This window comes from Canis aureus, chromosome 13 (genome assembly GCF_053574225.1).
Source record: "Canis aureus isolate CA01 chromosome 13, VMU_Caureus_v.1.0, whole genome shotgun sequence".
In the NCBI taxonomy this organism is placed as follows: Eukaryota; Metazoa; Chordata; class Mammalia; order Carnivora; family Canidae; genus Canis; species Canis aureus.
In genome coordinates this window covers 68,845,945-68,869,989 of record NC_135623.1, presented here as the reverse complement: position 1 = coordinate 68,869,989, position 24,045 = coordinate 68,845,945, and the positions used below count along the sequence as shown (strand labels likewise).

Genomic DNA, 24,045 nt, shown 5'->3' with positions numbered 1-24,045 from the left:
AAGCTAAATGGTGAAAGTTAAGCCATCCATTTTTTAAAATCCATTAGCCATTACTTCCTCCAGGGAATCTTCTTTTGGGGATCATGCCTTCAACCATGTTAATGGGGACATTCTATCTCAATGAACTCCTTTCATCTTTATGTCTCTTAAGACTTTAATATGCTAAGAAAAACATGATACACACTAGTGCTGAATACATACTAGCATTTGGTGGTGGTATGTCTTGCTGCCATGACATGTTAACCATTATATGTTACTAAACAAAGGATTTTTAAGCCTTGTGAGTAATTCTGATATCAACATTAAATTACTTCTTTCCCTTTCTCTGTCTCTCCTTTTCCCTTAGTCTCCCTCACATGCATGCACAAGCCTGACAGTAACTTAGAATAATTGTTTATCATATATATTAAATCTCTATTCACAATTTTTATAATAAAAATGCTTTATTTTGCATTATTTTTAGAATCAGAAAACTGTTCACCTAATTGCGCCAAATGAGAATACTATAGAATAAAGCTTAACAAAATGAAGTCATCAATTTAAGCATCTTTAGGATAAAAATGACATGAATTCCTCCTGCCTCTTCAGATTAGTTATTCCCAAGTCAGTTCGCACTCTGAATATGAGGTGAGCACAAAAGATCTCTAGCTACGTTTTTGCTGGTTGCAGTCTTGAGGTCAGAGCAATATCATCTTGTAGACTAATTGCCTCTGGTCACATGAAATTAGGTTGAGGCCCTGAGGACCACCCCCCACCATTCTTGTTCTAAAATTTTGCTGAACCCTTTTTTTTCCGCCCCCAGGAGCTCTTGATGTTCATTCTTGACCTTATTTCTTAGATTTTAAGGAGAGGGTAGCAAGTTTTACTGCATGCAAATAAAAGATGTTTCAGAATTAATGTACACAACAAAATGTCTTAAAATTATTTTCTTAACTTTTGAATGAAGTTATCCAGTGTAAAAAAAAAAAAAAAAAAAAAAAAACCTGAAGCAAAAAAAATAGATCAAAAAGACCATTTATTAAGGTGAGGAAAAAGTAATATTTATGATTTGATGCTGAAGTATAAGCACAGATTAACAGAGAACCACAACAGATTAGGGTTAAAATATATAAAAGTCATAATATCTTTATTTTTACCAAAGAAGATTTCAGACTTATTTTTTCAAATTTCAGATAAAATTACTCATTTAAGAGTAAAAACAGCTCATATGCTTATGATATATCAGTTTTTGTTTTATTCAGAAATATTGTTTCTGTAGCAAATATTATCTTAGTTTATAACATTATTGAACATATATGTAATATTGTATCTTTTTATCATTCTGTATCTAATTAAAACAATTAACCAAAGTTGAGTGATCCTAATACCCTAATACCTGGTTTCTACATTTGTCACTATTCTATGACATATGGGGAGTTCGGCAATTTTCATTTTCAAGGAGCAAATTTAACCTTACAATATATGTTAGGCATTTTATTTTCTTTGAGAGATTTCTTCCAAAAAGTTTATCCAGTACAATTTAATGAATCCAGTGTTATAGAAGTCATGTTAGGTTACTTAAGGTTTTCCTTTTATACTTTTGTAGAGAATGTATATAAAAGCCCTTTTGAACATACGTAGTTCTAAAATACCCTTTCAAAAGTGTAAGTGATGGGTAAAATCATGAATAAGCCACCTGAGGTATTTCTTGTCTTTAAAAGTAGATCAATATTTCAAAGAGATTATGATTTATAATAATTACTCTGAGAAGCTTTGACTTGTATATAGGATGAGCCCATGTTGAGCTTTGAGCTAAAAGTCTTACTTGAACTTCAGAATGAAAATATTCTGTTTTTCCAAAGTAGCAGATTCACAGCCTCTCAGCATCTGCAAGGGCCTTAGAGATTTTCTCAGAGAAAACTTATTGAATTCCCTTACAGAGTCATTTAAGTTTTATGAGCATTTTTGACAGAATTCTTTCATTATTTTGAGCACAAATATATGTTCATGTAATTTCTAACTACTCGGTGCTACTCTCTGAAGTTACACAGAATTATAACCCTTGTGACAATGTTTTAACGATTTGAAAGTAGTTATTGTTATATATGCCCTACTTCATCTCTTCTTCAATATTTTTGTTATTCTTAATCTATTTTCAGTGCCCTTTCGAATGCCATGATTACTCACCTCCAGATAAGCTGCAATTTATTAATGAAGTCTTAGAATGAAGTTTCCAACAACAAATTGAATAGGGGTACTTAGGTAGCTCAGTGGTTGAGGGCCTGCCTTCTGCCCAGGGCGTGATCCAGGGGTCCTGGGATCAAGTCCCATGTCCGGCTCCCTGCGTGGAGCCTGCTTCTCCCTCTGCCTGTGTCTCTGCCTCTCTGTCTCATGAATAAATAAATAAAATCTTAAAAAGAATTGAATATTTTAGGAATAGCCACACAATAGACCAGAGTAAGATTTCCTTTTTTCTTCATACTTCATTTTCTACTAAAAGATTGATGGTGATAATTCCATTTACTCTGTGGCAACAAAATACAAATTATATCAATCTAAGAAATTGCACAGTAAAAAAAACTAGCAACAAATTGAAAAGACAACCTACTGAATGGGGAAAAATATGTGTAAATCATATATCTGATAAAAGGTTAATATCCAAAATATATAGGGGACTCAAAAAATGCAAACAAAAACAATCAAATTAAATAATTTCAAACAATCTAATAAAAAAAATGGTCAAAAGCTCTAAATAGACGTTTTTCCAAAGATAACATGACTAATGGATAACATCACCAATCATCAGAGAAATGTAAATCAAAACCATAATGAGATATCACCTCATACCTGTAAGTTCAGCTATTATTAAAATGACAAGAAATGATAAATGTTGGCAAGGATGATGAGAAAAGGGAACCCTAGTGTACTGCTGGTTGGAATGTAAATTGCTGCAACTACTATGGAAAACAGTATGGAAGTTCTCAAAGAATTAAAACCAGAAGTACTATATCATCCAACAATTCCACTTCTGTGTATTTATCAAAAAAAGACTAAAACACTAACTTCAAAAAATATATGCACCCTCTTGTTCATTTCAGCATTATTTACAATAATGTCAATAATGTAGGTTGTTTCAATAATGAAACAACCTAAATGTCCATCAATGGATGAATGAATAAAGAAAATGTGATACACACACTCACACACATACTAGAATATTAAGCAACCATTAAAAAAGAATGAAATATTGTCATTTGTAACAACATAGATGGACGTTGGGCATGTTATGCTTCATGATGTAGGTCATGAAGTAGGTCAGACAGAAAAAAATGTCATATTATCTCACTTACCTGAGGAATCTAAAATTAAAAAGGAAAGATAAGCTCATAGATACAGAGAATATATTAGTGACTGTCAGAGGTGGAGATTGGTGAGGTGAGTAAAATGGGTGAAGGGGTGAAAAGTTATAAACTTCCAGTAATAAAGTAAATAAGTTCTAGGAACGTAATGTGCAGCATGGTGACTACAGTTAAGAACTCTGTGCTGTATATTTCAAAGTTGCTAAGAAAGATCTTAAATGTTCTCGTCACAAGAAAAAAATGTGTAATTATATATGGTGACAAATGTTAACTAGACTTATTGTGGTGATTGCTTCATAATGGATACAGATATCAAATCACTATGCTATTGACTTGAAGCCAATATAATGTCATATGCCAATTACACCTCAGTTAAGAAAAAAGAAACGACTGTGATAATTTCATTTACTCTTACTGCGGAAAGACTAACTCATAATAATCCCAAATGTAAAATACAGAGTGAGGTGGAAGTCCACTGAAGAACCATTATGTAGAGAGGTGAAATCTGGTGTGCTGATGAGTGAAAGTAATGAGTGAAACCTGAAATTATATTAAGAGATTTCTTTTAATATTTCCTAATAGTGCTTTGGAATAGTTTTATTTCTAGGAATGATCTTTTGATGGACTCCTATTTTAAACTGTAAATAATGTTTTGTAGAATAGAATCGCATTGAGAAGACCTATTGCTTTGCACAATATTTTTCTAGGCATAACTTTATTTTTATTAATCTCACACCTAGAAAAAATTGAATTATTTTATGTGAGGACATATAAGAACCTATTCTTAAAAAAAAAAAAAAAGATCTTATTTATTTATTTGAGAGGCTCAAGAGCATGAGAGGGGTAGAGGAAGAGAATTCTCAGGCAGACTCTTCGCTGAGTGCAGAGCCAGACTTGGGGCTGGATCTCATGACCCATGAGATGGTGACCTGAGTCAGAACCAAGAGTCGGAGGCTAAAACAACAGAGCCACTCGGGCGCCCCTTTATATAAAAGCATATTCTGAAAAAATTTTCATGTTTTGTAAGATACAGTTCTTAATAATGAGTCAAAAATGGGCTGCCTGGGTGGCTCAGTTGGTTTAGCCTCTGACTCCTGATTCTAGCTCAGGCCATGATCTCAGAGTCCTGGGATCCAGCCCTGCACCTGGTTCCATGCTCAGTGGGGCATCTACTTGAGGATTCTCTCCCGCTCCTTCTGTCCCTCCCCCATTCATGCTCTTGCTCTCTCTCAAGTAAATAAATAAATATTAAAAAATATTTAAAAAAGAATGAGTCAAACACTGTATATTCTAATTCATGATATAAAAATGTGTCAAATCACTAAATTTCCATTTTTAGTGAAAATGTAATTTCTATGAAACCTATCACTCAATAGACTTTTTTTTTTAATTTTTATTTATTTATGATAGTCACAGAGAGAGAGAGAGAGAGAGAGAGAGGCAGAGACACAGGCAGAGGGAGAAGCAGGCTCCATGCACCGGGAGCCTGACATGGGATTCGATCCCAGTTCTCCAGGATCACGCCCTGGGCCAAAGGCAGGCACTAAACCGCTGCGCCACCCAGGGATCCCCTCAATAGACTTTTTAATGAGTATTCATTTACCAAACATTTGATTTCTCATTGATTTTTAAAATTTTTATTTATATATGGATGGTACACAGCGCAGACTTCAATCTGATGCAACATATATAGTATAGTCATATAGAAACCGTGTGTGATTGTTTTTTCTCTTTTAAAAATACTTTTTGAAGAAAGGTACTCTGAAAAGAAGGTTCAATGAATTTAAAATTCGTGAAATATAAAATGCAAGTTTAAGAATATATTTTATTAAAAAATTTGAAAATAATAGAGCTATATTTAATATTCTATCTTCAGAAAAAAAGCAAATAACATACTACTAAAGACAAATAAGTCTAAGAAAATGATTAAAGTATGTAAATGCCAAGTCAATTATTCTTTTGTTATTGCTTTTAAGAAAGAAGTAATCAACTGAATGAAGGTGGATTTTTTTTCCAGGTGGAATATAGACAAATATAGTTAATTACTTATTTTTGGAAATAATTTTAATTCTGAAATGGGATTTGAATAGACTTACTTTATAGCCCCACATCATAATAAAATTAATTTTGGACCATATAAAATATGTTTTAATTATACATACTTATTTTATGACCTCTCATACTTTTAGAAATCTCCATATTTTTCAAGTTACACCGTCACTCTATCTATAGACCAAATATTGTATTTAACTTGTACTTTTATTCTAATCTTTAAAAAGAAATAGTGTTATAGTAAGTTCAAACAAACTTGTGATACTGGTTTGCTTATTCTCTCTTTTGGCTGCTACTGTCCTACTCACAGGCATTAATTCAAACAGTAAATATCCATCAGTTAAACACAGAAAATAAACCAGTAGGCATATAGGAGCCTTTTTGTACATTGAGCGAGAACTAAATACACATTAATGAAGACCTTGGGGAAATTTAAGGTGAAATGAAGGAGACAATAGGATAAGATAAAGACCATTATTAACTTTAAAATGGTATATGTTTATTTTAAGATTATTGTAATGTTTATACATTCCTATTGCTAAATATATTACTGGAGAATACAGAATATTTTTTTAAAAACTAGTTTAAAATAAACAGATTTAACTTTGATGACTGAAGGGCCTGGTAGCCTCTGTGTGAGACAAGTCTGGTGCATTAGCCTGAGTAAATCCCTCAGTGTGGTCCATTTTATTACATAAACTCCTACTTAGAAGCCTGTGGACACTCTTCCCGGATCTGACCGGCAAACGAACCCCAGGTTTTAATGCAGTCATTTAAATGTTTTGTCTTTAAAATATTTTCTGTATAACTTTAAGCATCTTGTTTCTCTCTTTGAGCAATACATTGAGGAAATTCATTCCGCTCAACTAATTTAGTGTAATTCATTTTCTTAGCGTTTCATTATATTTCATGGTGTGGAAGTGCCAAGATTTATACATCCAGTTCCTACTGCCGTACATTCACACGTTGCCAGCTTTTAGGCTGCTACGATGAACAATAAATATGCTTTAACCTATGTGCTTATGTGTTTGAGTTTTTATTTCTATGAGATGGAATCCAGGAATTAAATTGCTGGGTTGAAGGACATATGCCTTTTCTACCTCTTTTTAATTAAACTTGCCAGATTATTTGCCAAAACTACAAAACACATTCATATTACCATCCTGTGCCATATAAATACATTTTTTCTCCAAAATCCACTATCATTTGGAATTTCTTAAACTTTTTCAATATCAAAGGCAAACAGTATTCCTTTTTTTTTTACCTTAGTTTAAATTTATTTTACTAATAGTGAGTTTGATAGTATTTCATATAAAATAACATATAGGCAATCCAATTTGATCCTTTACTATCTATTCACGTACTTGGCACAATTTTCATAATTTTTTTTTTTTTTTGCTTTTGTCTTTGTTTTTATGGATGGTTGGAAAAGCTTTGGTAAAAGTTGTGCTTTGTCTTCTCCATTACAAATATGTTTTTCATAGTATATCATTTCCTATTTACTTTATCTTTTTCTGAAAGATTTAAATTGTACATATAATATAGTCAGGTATAAACATATATTCATTTACATAAATAATATATATTTTTCAGACACATATCTATAAAAATATATATAGTAAGATAAATAAATTTTTAATGACTAGACTTGTATTTTTATCACCTTATATAACAGTCTCCTAGCTTTTACTTAAATTTTAAAATTTCACTTTCATGCTTAGTTATGTCATTGATAAGGACTTTATATAGAATTTGGTGTAAGTGCTCTACTTTCACCTTGGACCAGATAGAGAACCACAAAAGCTATCACAATTCATTAGATAATCCATCCATTCTCTCTGATTTGAAGTCCTTTTTTCCTCATAAATGAACTCTCTTTTCCATAGGGATCAGTTTCTGAAGATTTTTTTTTCCTGCACTATTGATTGATTAGTACTTTTCATTAAAAAAAATATATTTTTATTTCACTATGAAGTTTGCTTTCATTTTTGTCTATTTCTAAACATTTATTCTTCCAGATAAACTTCTGAATAATATTATAATTGGAAGATAAACTCTATTAGAATTTTAATTGAAGTGAATGAAGCTTAAATACTAATTTTAGAATAATAGACATTTCTGTGATGTAGGATCTTTCTATACAAAAATGTGGAATGTCTTTTCATTTGTCTATGTCATGTTTTAAATATTCAATAGCATTTTACACCTTGTTATGAAAGTCTTGAGCCTTTATCACTAAGTGTATAACTTAATGCTTAATCATTTTAACTGACTTACTAGGTGGAAGGCAATTTCCTCTTTCATTTCTTCTGCTTTTTTGTATCATGCTAGAACATGTAACTGATTTTATATTCAGTACCTTCAAAATACTCTCATTCTAATTTATTTTTAATAAATTCTTTTGGGCTTTTGATAGTTTATATATTTATTATCTCATCATAAACTTTCTATATTTATTAAAAATTCAGAGCCAATGTTGAAAAATCATGGTAAACATACCTTATAGCTCCTGTTGGAACTGATTTTTTTTTGGTTCAACCTTCTTTGAGGTTTATGTATTAATGACGTACTTGTTTCATAATAGTAATTAAGCAAGTGCTTTCATACACAATTATGTGGAGTAACTTATAGAATATTTGAAAAACCTCATCTTTGAAAGTTTGGTAGAGTTCCCTTATGAAACCTGTTTCTGGTTTAAGTGGAGGTATAGCCTTGACAATTTTCTAAATTTATTGTATGGAAATAAGATAATTTAAGCTTTATACCTCTGGTAGAGTAGGCATTAGCAATTTGTATTTCTTTATGAAAATATCTATTTTGGGGGGTTTATTTTTTTGCACAGAACTATGCAAATTGACCTTAGATAATATCATTTTAAAAATATTTTGCATTTCCAATGTCATTCCCCTTGTCATTTGTTATTTTCTTTTTTTGTGCTTTGTCTTATGTTTTTCTTCTTTTCCTTCTATGTTTTTCTTAATCTAAATTTGTGATCATCTCTTTCGTTAATTCTTTTTAAGAAAGCCATATGGCAAGCTGTTATGCAGCTCTACTCTTTTTCTATTTTCTGCCTAATTAGTTTTTGTGTTTGTCTTTTACCATACTTTTTAAATTTTTATTTGGTTCTTCTTTTTCTAGTTTTTAAATTAGGCATTGAATTCACTCATTGTAATTTTTCTCATCTTATTGGTAAAGTTGCTAAATGCTGTAAGTTTTTCTTGAGTAAGTGCATCCCATGGGATTTCAGATGTATGACTTTTTTACTATCAACATATTTTAGAAATCCTGCAATTTCAGTTTATTTTAAATGTGTCACCTACCTTGCTTAAAGAAAAGTTTTAAATATTCCGGTGGTAGAAGTTTTTTGTTGTTGCTTTTTATTTTACTTTAATAATATTATGTGTGTGTTTATGTGTGTAGCTGTGGAAAGCAGGCAAAATATAGAAAGCAAATAATTTAAACAAAAATAAAATTTAAAACCTGGTTTTATGATTCATTCCTATTAACAATATGTTGTTTAGAGACAAAATCAGGATTATTAAGTATTTCATAATAAATAATCTCTAATGTAATGCTAGTTTTTATCATTGCAATATATTTTGAATTAAATTCTCATGTATAGCATCATAGATTTAATAAATATCCTTCTAAAACAAAGGAATGCATTACACAATCAAAAGTCTTAAAATATAAATGTTATCAGATTTAATTTCTGCCAAGGCATCAAATTAAATTCTTGGACAAAACTTTCTGATATACCTAGATAACTAAAAAATACAATTTTCTGGCCTACAGAAGCCAGAACTGTTAAGAAAATGCTCATTCATAGGGAAAAAAAAAAAAAAAAAACACTTGTAGATAGTATTTGCCCTGTGGTATTACTGATATCTCATGGCCTACAGCTTGAATTTTAATAGACCATATGCCAACAAAGGGAGTTGGGTGAAATTATACTAAATATTTCTGCATTAAGCTCTAGTATCTGAAGGGGAATCTTTTAATAATTAAACTAAAGAGAGGGGAAAATAGCTTATTCTGTAGGGGGAAATAATTGAGGATAGTTGCCTTTTTCTTTTTTAGCTTTTTGTAGAGTAAAAGATATAACTATTTCCTCAGAATTTCTTAACACAAATTTATATTCACATATGTTTGGGACATAATCCCACTTGTATACTTGGAAAAATCACATAACTTTAATCTTCCTATACTCTGGATATTCATTCATACATAGTCACATTTTGTAAATGTGTCTACATCAGTTAGACAGAGTCACCTAATATGAATCACTACATTCACAGTTCTTGGTTAAAGAAGCCTCAGATATATTTGGAAATGTGTGAGTATATTTCTGGTTGTCACAATAATAAGTGTATGTGTGGCAGGAGGGAAGACTACACCTTGGCCCTCATTGAACGTGTACTAAATATACTCAATAGCAAGCAAAATGAAGTATAAATCTACACAAATGAAGAACTACCCTGTCAATGGCTCAATAACACCCACATGGCAGAGTTTAGCTCACTGATACATCAATAAAATTTGATATCAACCAATATAATCTTGCATTCATATATTCACCCAGAAATCTTTTATCTTATTTTATATTATAAGCATTTAATTATTCAATGAAGATAAGAGAGAGGAAAACTATTCTTTTTTCTGAAGAGACTAAACATTTGTAAGAATGGATGGAAAATGAAAAAATAGTTTATATATAATTTTTTCTTTTTAATAAGAATGATTTAGGCACAATTTTCTTCTCTTTAAAATGTTGCGGTCTTTTTGGTATGTGTAACAATGCATGTTAAGGTAATATACATACATATCCTTTTTATTACTTGCCTCTATCAATCCTAAATCGCGGACTCTCATCTGACAAAATAAGAAAACTTTGGAGTACTTTCATTCTATTAGTTTACAGCCAAAGATGTTGGATTTTCTTTCCAGGTTGAAATATTAGGATAGCACAGAACAGTTTTTTGGATGATAGACCATAATGGTCTAAAGACAAGTCTACATCAAAGTGATTGCTTTTTCTTAAGAATAGAAACCACATCCTATAAGAATATAAAATACTATTTACATGCAATAAATACATTTCTTAACAACTCATTTGTGCCACACAGAATTCTTAAGATGGCACCAAGGGTCATGTCCCTGGTATTCACATCCTATATAATACTGTCTCCTTGAGTGTTGACAGAATTGATGGAGTTTCTTTCCCATGATAGTTTAGGTTATATGGAAAAAAACAAAGAGATTTGCAGATATAATGAAGGCCACTAATCAAAAGTTTAAACTAATCAAAAAGAATATTAGCTTGGGTAGCCTTGCCCTATCAGATATGTACCTTATGTTTAATACTGTTTTAATATTTTTAAGAATTTAAAAATTGTATTTTATTGTGGTAAGATCATTTAACCTGAGATCTACCTACTTGACAAATTTTTAAGTATACAATACATTATTTTTTACTGTATTACAATGTCATACATCAAATCTCTGAAGCTTATCATCGTTGTGATATTCTCAGACAACTCCATAATAAAAGAAATTGGATAATAAATAGAATGTGATATTATTTCACTTATGGAAAGGTTGTTACATAATTAAATAGAACTTTGAGTTAAAATCTTGACCATAATCAATTATTTCCATATAAGATAGTTACTTTATCTGAGTTTGTTTTGTCATTCACTTTAAAAAGTCAGAATCTGGATAAATCAAGTCATTGGGCAGAGTTTCTAGCAAGAATTGGTTAACCTCCATTCTTTCTCCATTGTTCCAGTAGAAAATACTCAAGTATGCATGACCCCCACCAATTTTGGAGTATATAACTTCTAAACTTTTCCTTACTGTGCTCCCTTTTAACATTCTTTTTAGAATCTGTAAAAGCTCTGTACTAGTGGACTTAAGACTTTCAGAAGCTTAGAGTTTTGACAGGCATGCACAATAGTGTTACTATTAAGTTGGATAAAATGTATTAGAGCAACATTAAATACTTAAATTTTTTTAAAGATTTTTAAATTTTTACTTATTCATGAGAAGAGACACAAAGAGCAGAGACACAAGCAGAGGGAGAAGCAGGCTCCCTTCAGGGAACCTGATGTGGGACCTGATCCCAGGACCCCGGGTTGACGACCTGAGCACACACTCAACAGCTGAGCCACCCAAGTGTCCTTAAACACTTCAATTTAATACCTTACAGTTGTGAATAAGTTGATAAATTCAGATACAACTATGACAAAGGCTTTGGCAAAAAAAAAGAAGAAAGAAGAAGAAGAAGAAGAAGAAGAAGAAGAAGAAGAAGAAGAAGAAAGAAGAAGAAGAAAGAAGAAGAAGAAGAAGAAGAAGAAGAAGAAGAAGAAGAAGAAGAAAAGAAGAAGAAGAAGAAGAAGAAAGAAGAAGAAGAAGAAGAAAGAGAAAATAGGACAAAGAAAATAAAAATAAATTGCATAGTATGTAATTGTATATTAGTATATTTATTGATCTCACCACACCACTCTATATTTTAAAATTCTTTTAAATCAATTATGTGTTTTTCATATGCTGTTTCAATAAATCAAAGATCCTGTACTTCCTTTGTCAGTCACTATTCTGGCTACGGCACATACAAAAACCAGACAAACACAATCCCTGCTTACCTAAGTCTTCAAGTGCAGTTGAAAAGACATTTTTATAAAAAGTAACAGATATCTAATTAGAAATTATAAAAGTCCTATGAATGCCATAAAGGAGATGAGCTCCAGAATGAAATAGAATACTGCATTAGGTAGGAAAGTTAAGAAAGATCCATTTGAGGTTTCAGCTTTTAAGTTGAAAGCCTTAGGGATAAGGGAGAGCTGGCTGCAACGCCGGTGTAGGGAATAGCATCTCTAGAAAAAGCAATGTGTGCAAAGGCACTGACATGAGGAGGAACCTGCTGTAACAAGCAAACTGGCTGGTGCGGCTGGAGAAAGAACAAAAAGGTAAGTGAGAAATAATGTCACTCCTAGTATGTATCTAGTATTCAAAAAAAAAAAAAAAAGCAAACTTGTTTATATCTCCAAATACTTCTGAACCAAGGTGATATATCAAAATCACCTTTGAGCCACAAATAGAACATCCAAAGCAGCTGCAGTGACAACAATAAGAAAATGCACGTCATTCCTGAACTCCCATGTCTTCATATGAATCTCTGGGGCAGAAGCTGATGCAGGGAAAGACACAAGAGACCTGCTGTCCTTACACATGGGAGATGCTGAGAAACGCAGGAGCTGTGTGATTTCAACATTAAAGATGTATTTATGTACTTGAGAAAGAGAGAGAGCATGAGCAGGGAGGGCAGGGAGGGAGGGGGAGAGAATCCTCAAGCAGAGCACCTGCTGAACTGAGACTCCGGCTACCCGGGGCTCCATCTCACAGCCCTGAGATCACGACCCAAGCCAAAATCAGACATCAACCACCCACCCGACTGGGTCACCCAGGGGCCCCTATGGGAGTTCAGTATTGAAAACTTACAGCTTTAGTAAATTACAGGCTGTTGTAGGAGGTGAAAGAATCAACACGCCGATTATTATCTTAGCCCCATCAGAGTTTTGGTGAAATAGACCACCTAAGTTCTATACACAAATACGGCCTACATGAAAAATTTGAAAAAGTTCAATGAAAAGAAACAACTAAAAAGATTGAAGCTATAAATAATCTCTGTCTTGGAAAGGTTTATACTTGACAGTAGAACTATTTTCTTTATTTTTTTTTTTTAGAACTATTTTCTTCAATAGTTCAGGAGCTAGGGATTTGTACCTAATCACACTGAGAATTTCCATCCCAGGGAAGCTGATTTGACATCCTCTTTTTTTTTTTTTTTTTTTTTTTCAGATGTAGCTGTAATAATAATTGTTCATTTACACTTATCTCTCCTGAGGTTTAAATTAAGAAGTCTCAGGGTTGGAACTTATGAAGGGCATGTTCCGGCTCCTAAATGTTCAGTAGTCCTTCATGGCTTCCCTTCCTTCGTGATATAGGGTGCTCGCCAGCCTGGCCTTGTAGTCTGCATTACGATGGCAACCTGAAAAGAATAGGACTTCATAGCAATACTGTAGACACTGTTCAAAGCCATAAAGCAAAATTCTTGAAGATATTCCCTTATGGAGGCCTCAGAAAATCACCTTAGAGTTGCCAAATATCTTCTGGATGCCCTCACATGTCGATGTTCCACTGTTTGGGAACATGAAACCAGCATCATTAGTCGGCACCTTGTTCTCACCTGTGATGATGGGACATACGTTGCGTAGGAAATGTTGTCACCAGTACATATAGCACCTGCTGCTGTTTACTATATGAATGGAAGTGTTTATATTCTATGCAACAGCTCCACTAGGCTCGCTATTTTTAAATATTCTACCCAAAAAACAACCCAAAAGGATGTTTATATTAAGACTTTCTCCTGACAACTTACAAACTAATCTAGTAAGAGCTTTTGCAGTTCATCACGTCCGTTTCGATGCGGATGCTAAATGTGATTTCTATAGAATGTGTCCCTTGAAGACGCACATAAACACACACCATACACACATCCGCATATCCACAACAGGATATTTAAATCTTAGTGAAACACCGTGTTGTAGACATAATACATGTACAGGTGTTTTCATGTATAAAGAATTTTCTGCACGTAGAAAACCAAAAGTATGTATGATGCTATGACTCAAAAATAACCACAGTTAACAATTCGGTCTGTAACTCAGTCTGTCACGTAGACATAGTGGCATAGACATATTTTGGTATTATGCTTTCGGGAAATCATACTGCACAGACATCGGTAATACTGTACATGTTCAGAGAGAACATATATAATGGAATGAGGTATATTTATCAAGCAAGCTGGCTCTCTGCATATTTACCTATGTAAATATTTAATTATTTATGTTTTATTCAATTATTACATTTTTTTAGACACTGAGATTTTTTTCAAAATTGTAAGTACAATACATACTGTTGCTCTATTTCTTATTTAGTGTGAAGTATGCAGATTTTTAAGTTTACTTCTTTGAAATAGTTATCACTGTTTACACACACAAAATGATGATTTGCTAATTATATTTTTTTGTCTCAGTTCTGACATTTGCAAAATATGGAAAATTACAGTATTATACAGTTTGTGTGCTGTTCAAATGAGAACACATAGGATGATGTTATCGCAGTGTTTGGTACGTAGTAAACGCTCAACAAATGTTATTTTGTAGTTAATAGTGTTATTATCAGCATATGGATTTTTTCTTATCTGTTATTACATCCAAGTAACAAATCCTTGCATTTGATATTACGAGCACCAAAGGCAGAACAGTTTTTACAGCTATTGGAGGTGTTGCTCAATTCTGTTGTAATCTGTGATTTTGTTGTTTTCTTTTTTAAATGCATGGTACATTTTTTCAAGTCAGTGTTTATTGTAACGTTTTGCAAGTAAATTTTTTTCTTTTTAAATTCTTTTATCTAGAATGTTCCTTTGACAAGAAGCATGGAGAGAAATTAAAAAGTAGAAGCTATGAGAAAAAGAGGGGCACCTGGGTGGCTCATTGGGGTAAGCGACTGGCCCTTGGGCTCAGGTCCTGACCTCAGGGCTGTAGGTGGAGCCTCTGCAAAGGGCCCGGGGCTCCTCTAGGAGCCTCTCCCTCTGTCACTCCCCCACACTTGCACTCTGTCTAAAATAAATGCATCTTTAAAAAAAGAGAAAGAGGGAGAAAGATGATATATTAAAGAGAAGGCATTTAAAAAGAAGTCAGTTCCCGAGATGGAAACAGCAGAAACCGTTAGCAGCATCAGTGTAAGGGCGGAGGACCCAGGTAGCCCAGCGGGGGTGGGCTGCTTGGCCTGGCTGCCAGCAGCGGGAGGCCAGAGGTGCACACAATCCTGAAACAGGCTGCATTAGCTCTGAGCCCTGGTTATTTGGTAGCTCAGACCATTTTCTGTCGTCCTGACTTTCACCGAGAATAAACTTCTATTATCAAACGTAATCCGATTGTGTTTCTGTTTCCTGATACTTGAAAGAAACCGAACTCAGCCAGTGTGCATAAAAGCAGCAGCAGGATATTAGCCAGGCTGATGATAAACAAACACGAGCAGCCTTTTGTCAATACTACAAAGTATGGCTCACATCCTGCGGGCTTTGGGAAGACAATGTACTACTTTAAGCCCAGGACTGATGTGGCAAGATGAGTGGCTTATTCTATCTTGTTTTTGTTTTTTTGTTTTAGAGATTAAACATACAGGCAAAGAAAGATAGAAATATAAAGGAGTTGGTAAAACTGGAGTCAGAAAGAAAGAAATCAGCAAGAGAATCCATCAGAGAGAGATTGAAGAGTCAGAATGATCCAAAATTTGAGCTTGATCAACATCAAAATTAATCCCCAGGTTTCAGGCCTGCGGCGTAGTACAGTGAAGTCTGATTGGACGTAGAAGAGGAGGAAGGGTGGCCTCAAGGTTGGAGAGGAGTGATGATGAAAGAAGGGAAGGCTCAGCTTCGGCACGCTGAGCTTGAGGTATGTCAGGGACACACAGGTGTCAGGGTCTTCTAGAAAGTTGGGTATTTGGAGCACAGCAAAAAGGTTCCCAGAGTTACAGTTTGCCTCTTTACGCATGCATACAAATTGTGACCTCTTTCATGGAGAAGCTACAGTATTTTTAGCAGCAACACAGACCACAGACTATATCCCAGCCTCTTGAATATGTTCACAAGATGAAATATATCACCAGGATACCTTCCGGAAAGAAAACCTACACAACATCTCTAAAAAAAGAACAACAAAGCACCATCTAAAATGGATATTTTCAAAAATGTACTTTTCCAAATCTTAGAAAAAATAACAAACGGCTGGTTGCAAATGTTAAATATTCATTTTATGTAAATAACTTTAGCTGATGACTAAAAAAATAAAATAAAAAACAATTCTGCTCAGACAGGAAAATAACTATGTTTTCTACCTGTCTGCAGTTCGTATTTTTAATCGGTAGTGTCTGCCACTAACTGGGCCACTTTTTAAAAATGATCGGGTGTGGTGGGGGTACATATTCTCTTAAAAACAAAAAAGTTAGCTTCTACATAAGAAAAGTCAGGTATCAAAAGATTGTAAAATTGTATGATTTTCATAAATTCACAGAGTATAATTATAAAAATAATTTCCAACAGTAGTTATTTTTATGTATTTCTTTCTTTACACCTTTGGTTTCATAGAAATGAAATGCTTATAAAAAGACATTGCTTCCATCATAAAACACACTATTCATTCTAATAAATATCTTGATAGAGTTAGCCTGTATACCTAGATATTATTGTCAATTAAGTAAACTGTGTGATACCAAGGCCAGAAGACATGTGATCGAGAAAATACTAGAAAGATAACCAAAAGGACCTCAAAAGAGTAAGTACCTTTTTTCGAAGAATCCAAGAAAGCACTTACAAACCAAGATAAATCCAAGCCAACACAAATCATCTTTTTTAAGTATAATTATTTGTAGAATGTAGTAATTCTAGCCAAAATATTGCTGAAACCACACACATGAAGAACTTAAAACTGTCTTTCACGTACATCGAAACAAATCAAGTGACTAATGACTAAATTTGGCTGATGTCGGCAGAGATTAAATTTAGTTGAGTGTGTATGAAACAAGCCACTTTGGTTTTCACATCTCCTTACTTTGCCTTTACTTGAAAATCATTTTATTTAAATAACAAATGCCTCCTTCTGGTCATCAGAAAAGTCCATCTTCTATCTTAATTAAGTCCAATAAAAATAAAACAAGAACAAGAATATAATAAGACATGTTGCACGATATTCAATTTAATACTAAAATACTGTCCTTTCAAATAAATTGCATTAAGGTCTGACATTCCTGGAAGAACTGATTTTCTTTTGTGATGGGAAAAATGCTGATAGAGGGAACACTGTGGAAAGACATCATTTACAGATAATAATAATTTTAGGAAAGCATATAAGCCTTCACTACAGTGCTTTTCTAGTATGTATGATTATATGACAAAGGACTCTTTATCTTTTGAGTGCAGCCAAATTATGAAAAACAAAGACTCATCACTACCCTGAACACATTTTTAGAACAAGGAGGAGAAATAAAGCAATATCAAATGAATAACACAAAAACAAATTTATCAGAATTTAACTGAAAGTAATTAAATGAAGGTTAAACCTGAGAGGAAACCCCTATAGGCATTTCCACCAAGATCAGAAACAAGGCAAGGATGCCCACTATTATTATTCAACATTAATATTGTTATTATTATTAAATATTTTACTAGAAGTATTAACCAATACAATTAGAAGGTAAAATTAATTAGAAATCAATGTGTAAAAAGAGCATAAAACAATCTCTACTTACAGATAGTATGATCACATATCTGGAAAATTGCAGACAATTGGTGGTAAAATAAAATCAAACAATAATTCAGTGAAGTAGTAGAATGAAAGTTTGTTGTACATAGGTCAATTGCATTCATACACACAAAAAATAAACACCTAGAGGACATAGTGATCAAGAAAACCATCTATATAATAGCACCTGAAAAGATTTACTACTTGGGGAGAGATTTAACAAGAAATATGCAAATATATTTTTGTATTTTGTTTTCCAATACAAGGGAACATTTTAAAACATCCCTGAAAGACAGCAAAGTCAACTTAAACAGGTAGAGATATATCCTTTACTCCTGGATAGAAAAACTCAACATTATAAAGAAGTGAATTCTTTCTTGCTCAGTTCATAAATGCAATCCAATTCTGATAATTTCCAAAAAGCTATTTTTAAAATATGTTTGATACAGAAGTTCATGTGGGGAAAAATAGGCAAAAAAAAAAAAAAAAAAAAAGGCTAGAATAAAGAAAACTGGACAAAGAAAGACCTACAAGGTAAGACAAGCCCTACGAGTTACTAAAGCATAGTGTAGAAACTGTTGTTGAACCCGCATGCAGCTGGTGATGCATGCATTGATACACCGTGGAACAAAAGAGGAAATCCAAAATTAGACCTAAATACACACCAAAATTTAACATATGACCAAGAAGTCATCTTAAATCATTAAGGTAAAGACGGACATTTTAAGAAACTGTTATGGGACAACTGGATGATTGGTTGGGAAAATATCAAATCAAAACCATCTTGTATCATGCATGAGAAAACATTTCAAAGAAATTCAGGATCTAAACGTCAAAAATGAAAACTTATTCACGCTAGCAGAGGTTAAGAATCAATGTCTCTTTAAGCAAGAGTTAGGGAAAGGCTTTCAAACTCTGACTCAAATCGGAAGGCAGGAAAAAAAAGTTTATAAATTCGACTGCATAATATTTTTTCTAAATTTGATGAAGACCATCGTCAAAAAGTCAAAAGACAACCGACAAAACTGGTAGCAAGTATTTGCAACATCGAACACAGGCGCTAATAATATAATCCACAGTAGCCCCTCTCAGTCGTGCTTAAATTTTCTGCCGTTGCAGTTACCTGCGGTCAACCCCAGTCCTGGAGCACAAGGGCTCCTGCAGCCACCAACAGCCACCTGCCAGCACCGTCCACCTCATTTCATCTCACCACCTAGGCCTCCTGTCATCTCACAGCATCACAGAAAGGGTGAGTGGAAAGTACTGTAAGAACTTCACTGTAAGTACTGTAGGAAACTCGGAGAGAGACTACATTCACATAACTTTGGTTATGGTATGCTATTGTACTTTTTCTATTTTATTATGAGTTATGATTAATCTCTTACTCTCCCTAATTTATAAATTCAACTTTATCATATACGTACATATAGGAAAAATATGGTGTATGTAGAGCTCATTACTATCTGCAGTTTCGGGAATCAATGGGGGTTATCTAAAGTGTCCCCTGTGGATAAGACGGGACTATACCTAAGGATATCAGTAGAATTGAGGGTCAGAGCACTAAAACCCCAGGAGAAAAATGGCAAAATACATTAAAAGGCAAACCACAAGAGAAGTCTAAAAATGGCTGCCAAATATAAAAAATATGTTCGTACTCACTCATAATCAGAGAAATGCAAATGGACACTTGAGATACCTTTTCTAATCAGACTGGCAAAAATTTAAAAATTAGATAATATGTTCTTTCATCAAGATCATGGGGAAGTAGCCCTCTCATATGTTACTGGTGGGAATTCAAGGTGATGCATTCCTCTGGAGGGAAATTTGACAATAACAGAAGTACACAGCTTAGTACTTGTATTTCACTTCTAGGAACGTATCTTAGAGATAGACCTACACAATACGAAAATGTACATGGACAAGTTACTCTACTGCAGCACTGTTTGCCATTGTAAACCATTGGAAATATGTTTAATGCCCATACATAGAAGAATGGTTAAATACCTACTGGAGGGATGTCTGGAGGGCTCAGTGGTTGAGCATCTGCCTTTGGTTCAGGCCCTGATCCCGGGGTCCTGGGGTCGAGTCCTGCATCAGTCTCCCTGCATAGAGCTTGCTTCTCCCTCGATCTGTGTCTCTGCCTCTCTCTGTGTGTCTCTCATGAATAAATAAACAAAATCTTAAAGAAATATATATCTAGTGGGGGTCTATATACTAGAATACTATGCAACTATAAAACCAAAGGAGAAGATCTCTACAATTTGATATGGAATGATTTCTAGGCCATACTATTCAGTGAAGAGAACAAAGAACAACACAATATCTACAGTATATACTTGTCTCCATCTAAGAAAAATGGGATGTAAAAAAATAAAACCACACGTTTCTGCTCATTAGTACATTAAAGTTACAGAAGAAATTAGAAACTAAAGAAACTGGTTGCCTATGGGGATGATGTGGGCAGAGGGTGGAGGAAAGGGTGAAATGGTATCAGGGTAGCAGTGAAAACATCACTTCTTTGAGAACATAATTTGTATTGTTTTAATTTTCAAAACCATAGCAGCATTTCACATACTCCCCCCTGCCCCATATGCTAACATTAAAACCAATCAGAATGTAAAGAAAATATATCTGCCTTTGGCCCAGGGCATGACCCTGGGGTTCTAAGATCGAGTCCCAGGTCAGGCTCCTTGCATGGAGCCTGTCTCTCCCTCTGCCTGTGTCTCTCCCTGTCCCTCTCTATGTCTCTCATGAATAAATAAATAAAATCTTAAAAAAAAAAAAAGAAAGAATAACCTAATCATACTGAAGGTGATAGGAAAGTAAAAAAAAAATTGACCTCCATAATACCATAAGGCTAGAAACAAAATAATTGCACATAAATGCTGCAATCAAATTAATAAATGTATCATTGAAAAGGGAATAGGTAATTGTTAACTGTGAATTGCTAGCAGCGGTAAATCTACATTATGTATACCATACAATTGAACAAATAAATATTGTTGATAATAAGAGTTGAGCTTTTCACTGTTGGAGGCAAAAAAATACAAGTAAGGAAAGAGGAAAAGGTAAAATGAATGCTGTGGTATTGAATTGGAATCGGAGATATCCTCATAAATTCATGATGGGATACACACGTACGTGCAAATGCACACGTACACACGGAGAGATGCACATACACGTGTATAAAGGCAGAGCTCGTGTACGTCTTATGTGTCCTACTTTTGTGGACGGAGATGGCCAGAAGCAATGATGCTTCAGTAGCAAGGAGCACATTAGCTCTCTGATCTCCATTTTTAAATATAATTCTCTAATAAAAAGAACCGGATTCTTTGAAGAGAGCTGAGGCAGGGAAAATGCAAGATGACCATGAAATTTTCTATTTGCCAGAAAATGCCCAAGTCATTACGCACATGATACAGAAGCCAAACTTGATGTTTCCAGTGGCCAATTCCGGGATGAATTGCACACACATTAAAAAAATAATAATAATAACAGTAAAATTTATAAAAATTCCTACAATAGAATGTATACCCATGGATTCATGTTGAAATAAATATAATGAATTAATGAATTAACTAGAGCATCTCTCCTTTATTATAGAATAGAATAGAATTATAGAATTATAATTGAGAATCCCAATTAATTGTGAATCCCAATTAATAAGTGTAGAGACAAGAGAATAATATAAAATCTCCATTAGGCAAACACCATGACTATCAGTGTTGCAGGCAAGATGGATGTTAAAGTGTGTTGATGAAGGGGCATTTGGGTGGCTCAGTCAGTTATGCACCGGACTGGATCTCAGCTCGGGTGTTGATCTCAAAGTTGTGAGTTCAAGTCCAGCATGGAGCCTACTTAAAAAAAAAAATTAGTTGGTAAATATATGAGGAAAAATAGTATTCACCGGGCTTGAAGCATTTTGCCCCAAGATATGCAATAAGTATAAAGGAAAATATAGAATTGAACAGCAGAGAAGCCCAACAGACATCAATCTTTGACAAATGATGGAGGGTCATAGATATCCCACATCCTGAAATGTACTGAAATACCATCATCTTGAAATGTACCTTTCATACAATGTACTGAGAGGGGCACCCATATAATTTTTATGGTATCTTTGACAAAAATGTGTAATTTCACAACACTGAGAATACATCAGACAAACCTAAATGGAATGCATTCTGAAAAATAACTAGTCAACACTCTAAAAGTGTCAGTGTTACAAAAACAAAAAGGAAAAATTGAGGAATTCTCACAGATCAGGGGATGCTCAGGGAAGTAACCAGAAAAAGCAACATGGGATCCCAGATAGGATTCTGGACTAGAAAAAGGAAAATGGTGAAAATATTGGCAAATTTTGAGTAAGATTTATGGCTTAGTTAATATGATTTTACTATTGTTAATATTTACTTATCAATAATATTAATACTTATCACTGTAATTCCCCCCGTCTTGGTAATTGTACTATGGATATATGGCATTTTCAACACTAGGGGAAGCTGAGTAAAAGGTAAACAGGAACTCTCAATGCTATTTTTATATTTTTCTGAAAGTGTAAACTTAGTTCAAAACATAACATTAAAAACAGAACAAAAAATAAATAAAAATTAAAAATTAAATAAATAAATAAAACAGAACAAAAAAATAGGTGCTTATTGAATGCTTTATCTTCGTACTTCCATGAGCATAGTGCACATATCAACCTCTTTCTGAGTAAATCACTGCTTTATACATGAACTATATCTTAATATTATTTCATAAATATCATAATGTTAATTTTATCACAGACAGGGAAAATAATTTTGTTCCACTCCCTTATATGCTCATTCCAAACACCTATTGTTTACCAGACATTCTGCTAAGAGGAGATACGTTGCTGATCAAAAATAAGAAATAACTTTTTCATAGACTCTACTTTTAGTAGAGAATAAAGACATTGATCGAGTTATCACATAAATAAATGTAAGTTATATCTACTATACATGAAGAAAAAGATCCATGATTTTGTAGAGTTATAGATGAGGATTTGATATTATCAAATAATTCAGTGAGGTCTCACCTGAAGGAAGTGCAACAATTTACTAAAGACAATGAATTTTTTAAAGTGTAAAGTAAATAAAAATATTTCTCTGCATGCAAAATTTTAAAAAATCTTCAATATTTGATTTATCAGGGATATCATGCATATCATTCATGCATTTTTCTGCAGCTACAGACAATGATGAAATCCATTTTGATTGGTCAAGAAATAAATAACAATGAAACTTTTTATCATACTTCAAGACCAACTCCTGATTAAAAAATTCAAAATAGTACCAGAAAAAGAAAGCACATTTTGTATGCTAATAGCTTTCCTTTTGTCCAATTCCTTTCCTGCACCTTTTTTTTTTCTGTTAAAAAGTGAAGTGCATTAACAGATTTTTGAAGTTAAATCACCTGTGCATTCCTGAAGTAAATCTCATTTGGTTGCCAGGTATTATTCTTTTTATATATCACTGTAGTAGAGGTGCTAATATTTTTTGGGGGGTTCTATGCATTTTTATAAAAGCAGTTTTTCTGTAATTTAATATGTTAATCCTGTCTTTTTCAGTGTTGGTAGCAATATTATACTGGACTCCTAAAACAAAGACTCGGGAAGTGTCTTCTCTGTTTTTATTCTTTAGCAGATTTTATTTAAGAATGGAGGGCGAAGAATCTCAGGGCACCTGGGTGGCTTGGTTGGTTAAGGATCTCTCTTTGGAAAAAAAAAAAAAAAGGCTCTCTCTTTGGCTCAGGCCATGATCTGAGGATCCCGGGATGAGACCCACATCCCCCTCTGCCCCTCTCTCTGCTGCCCCCTCTCCCTCTGCCCCTCCCCGATTGCTCCCCCCACCACTCTCTCTCCCTCTCTCAAATAAATAAATAAAAATTTCCTAAAAAAAAAAAAAAAAGAAGAAGAAGAATGGAGGTATCTCTTCCTTAAATAAGAAAAATCACTAATTGTCCTGGGTTTTCCTTTTTAGGCAAATTTTACTAATGTGTTCTTTTTTTCTTTAATGGATATAAAACTATTCAAATTTTCTATTTCTTTCTCAGTCATTTGCATTTTCAAAGAATTTGTTTCATCCAAACTGTCAGATCCGTTGGCATAAGTTATTCATAACATCTGCTACTGTTCCCTGATATGGATTATCAGAAACCAAATTTACGTCTCTCATTAAAGAATTAGAAAACCAGATATTATGTATGAAACAGTATTTCCAGACATTGCAAAACAGGTGGAGCCGAGCTATGATCTCGGAGAAGGG

The 24,045-nt window shown here is 33.5% G+C and overlaps 1 protein-coding gene across 5 annotated transcripts in view; it reads left to right on the top strand.

Moving 5' to 3' along the window:
- Positions 1-24,045, top strand: part of LOC144281704 (uncharacterized) — a 76,449-nt gene that overhangs the window by 5,287 nt on the left and 47,117 nt on the right. For 3 of the 5 annotated variants that reach the window (XM_077844416.1, XM_077844415.1, XM_077844413.1), the window contains exons 2-4: positions 14,869-14,952; positions 15,626-15,910; positions 18,875-19,004. In XM_077844416.1, the coding sequence (XP_077700542.1) occupies positions 15,866-15,910; positions 18,875-19,004 (175 nt within the window). In that variant the 5' untranslated portion in view covers positions 14,869-14,952; positions 15,626-15,865. The remainder of the gene's footprint in view (positions 1-14,868; positions 14,953-15,625; positions 15,911-18,874; positions 19,005-24,045) is intronic. The other 2 variants (XM_077844414.1, XR_013350127.1) reach the window with 2 other exon arrangements.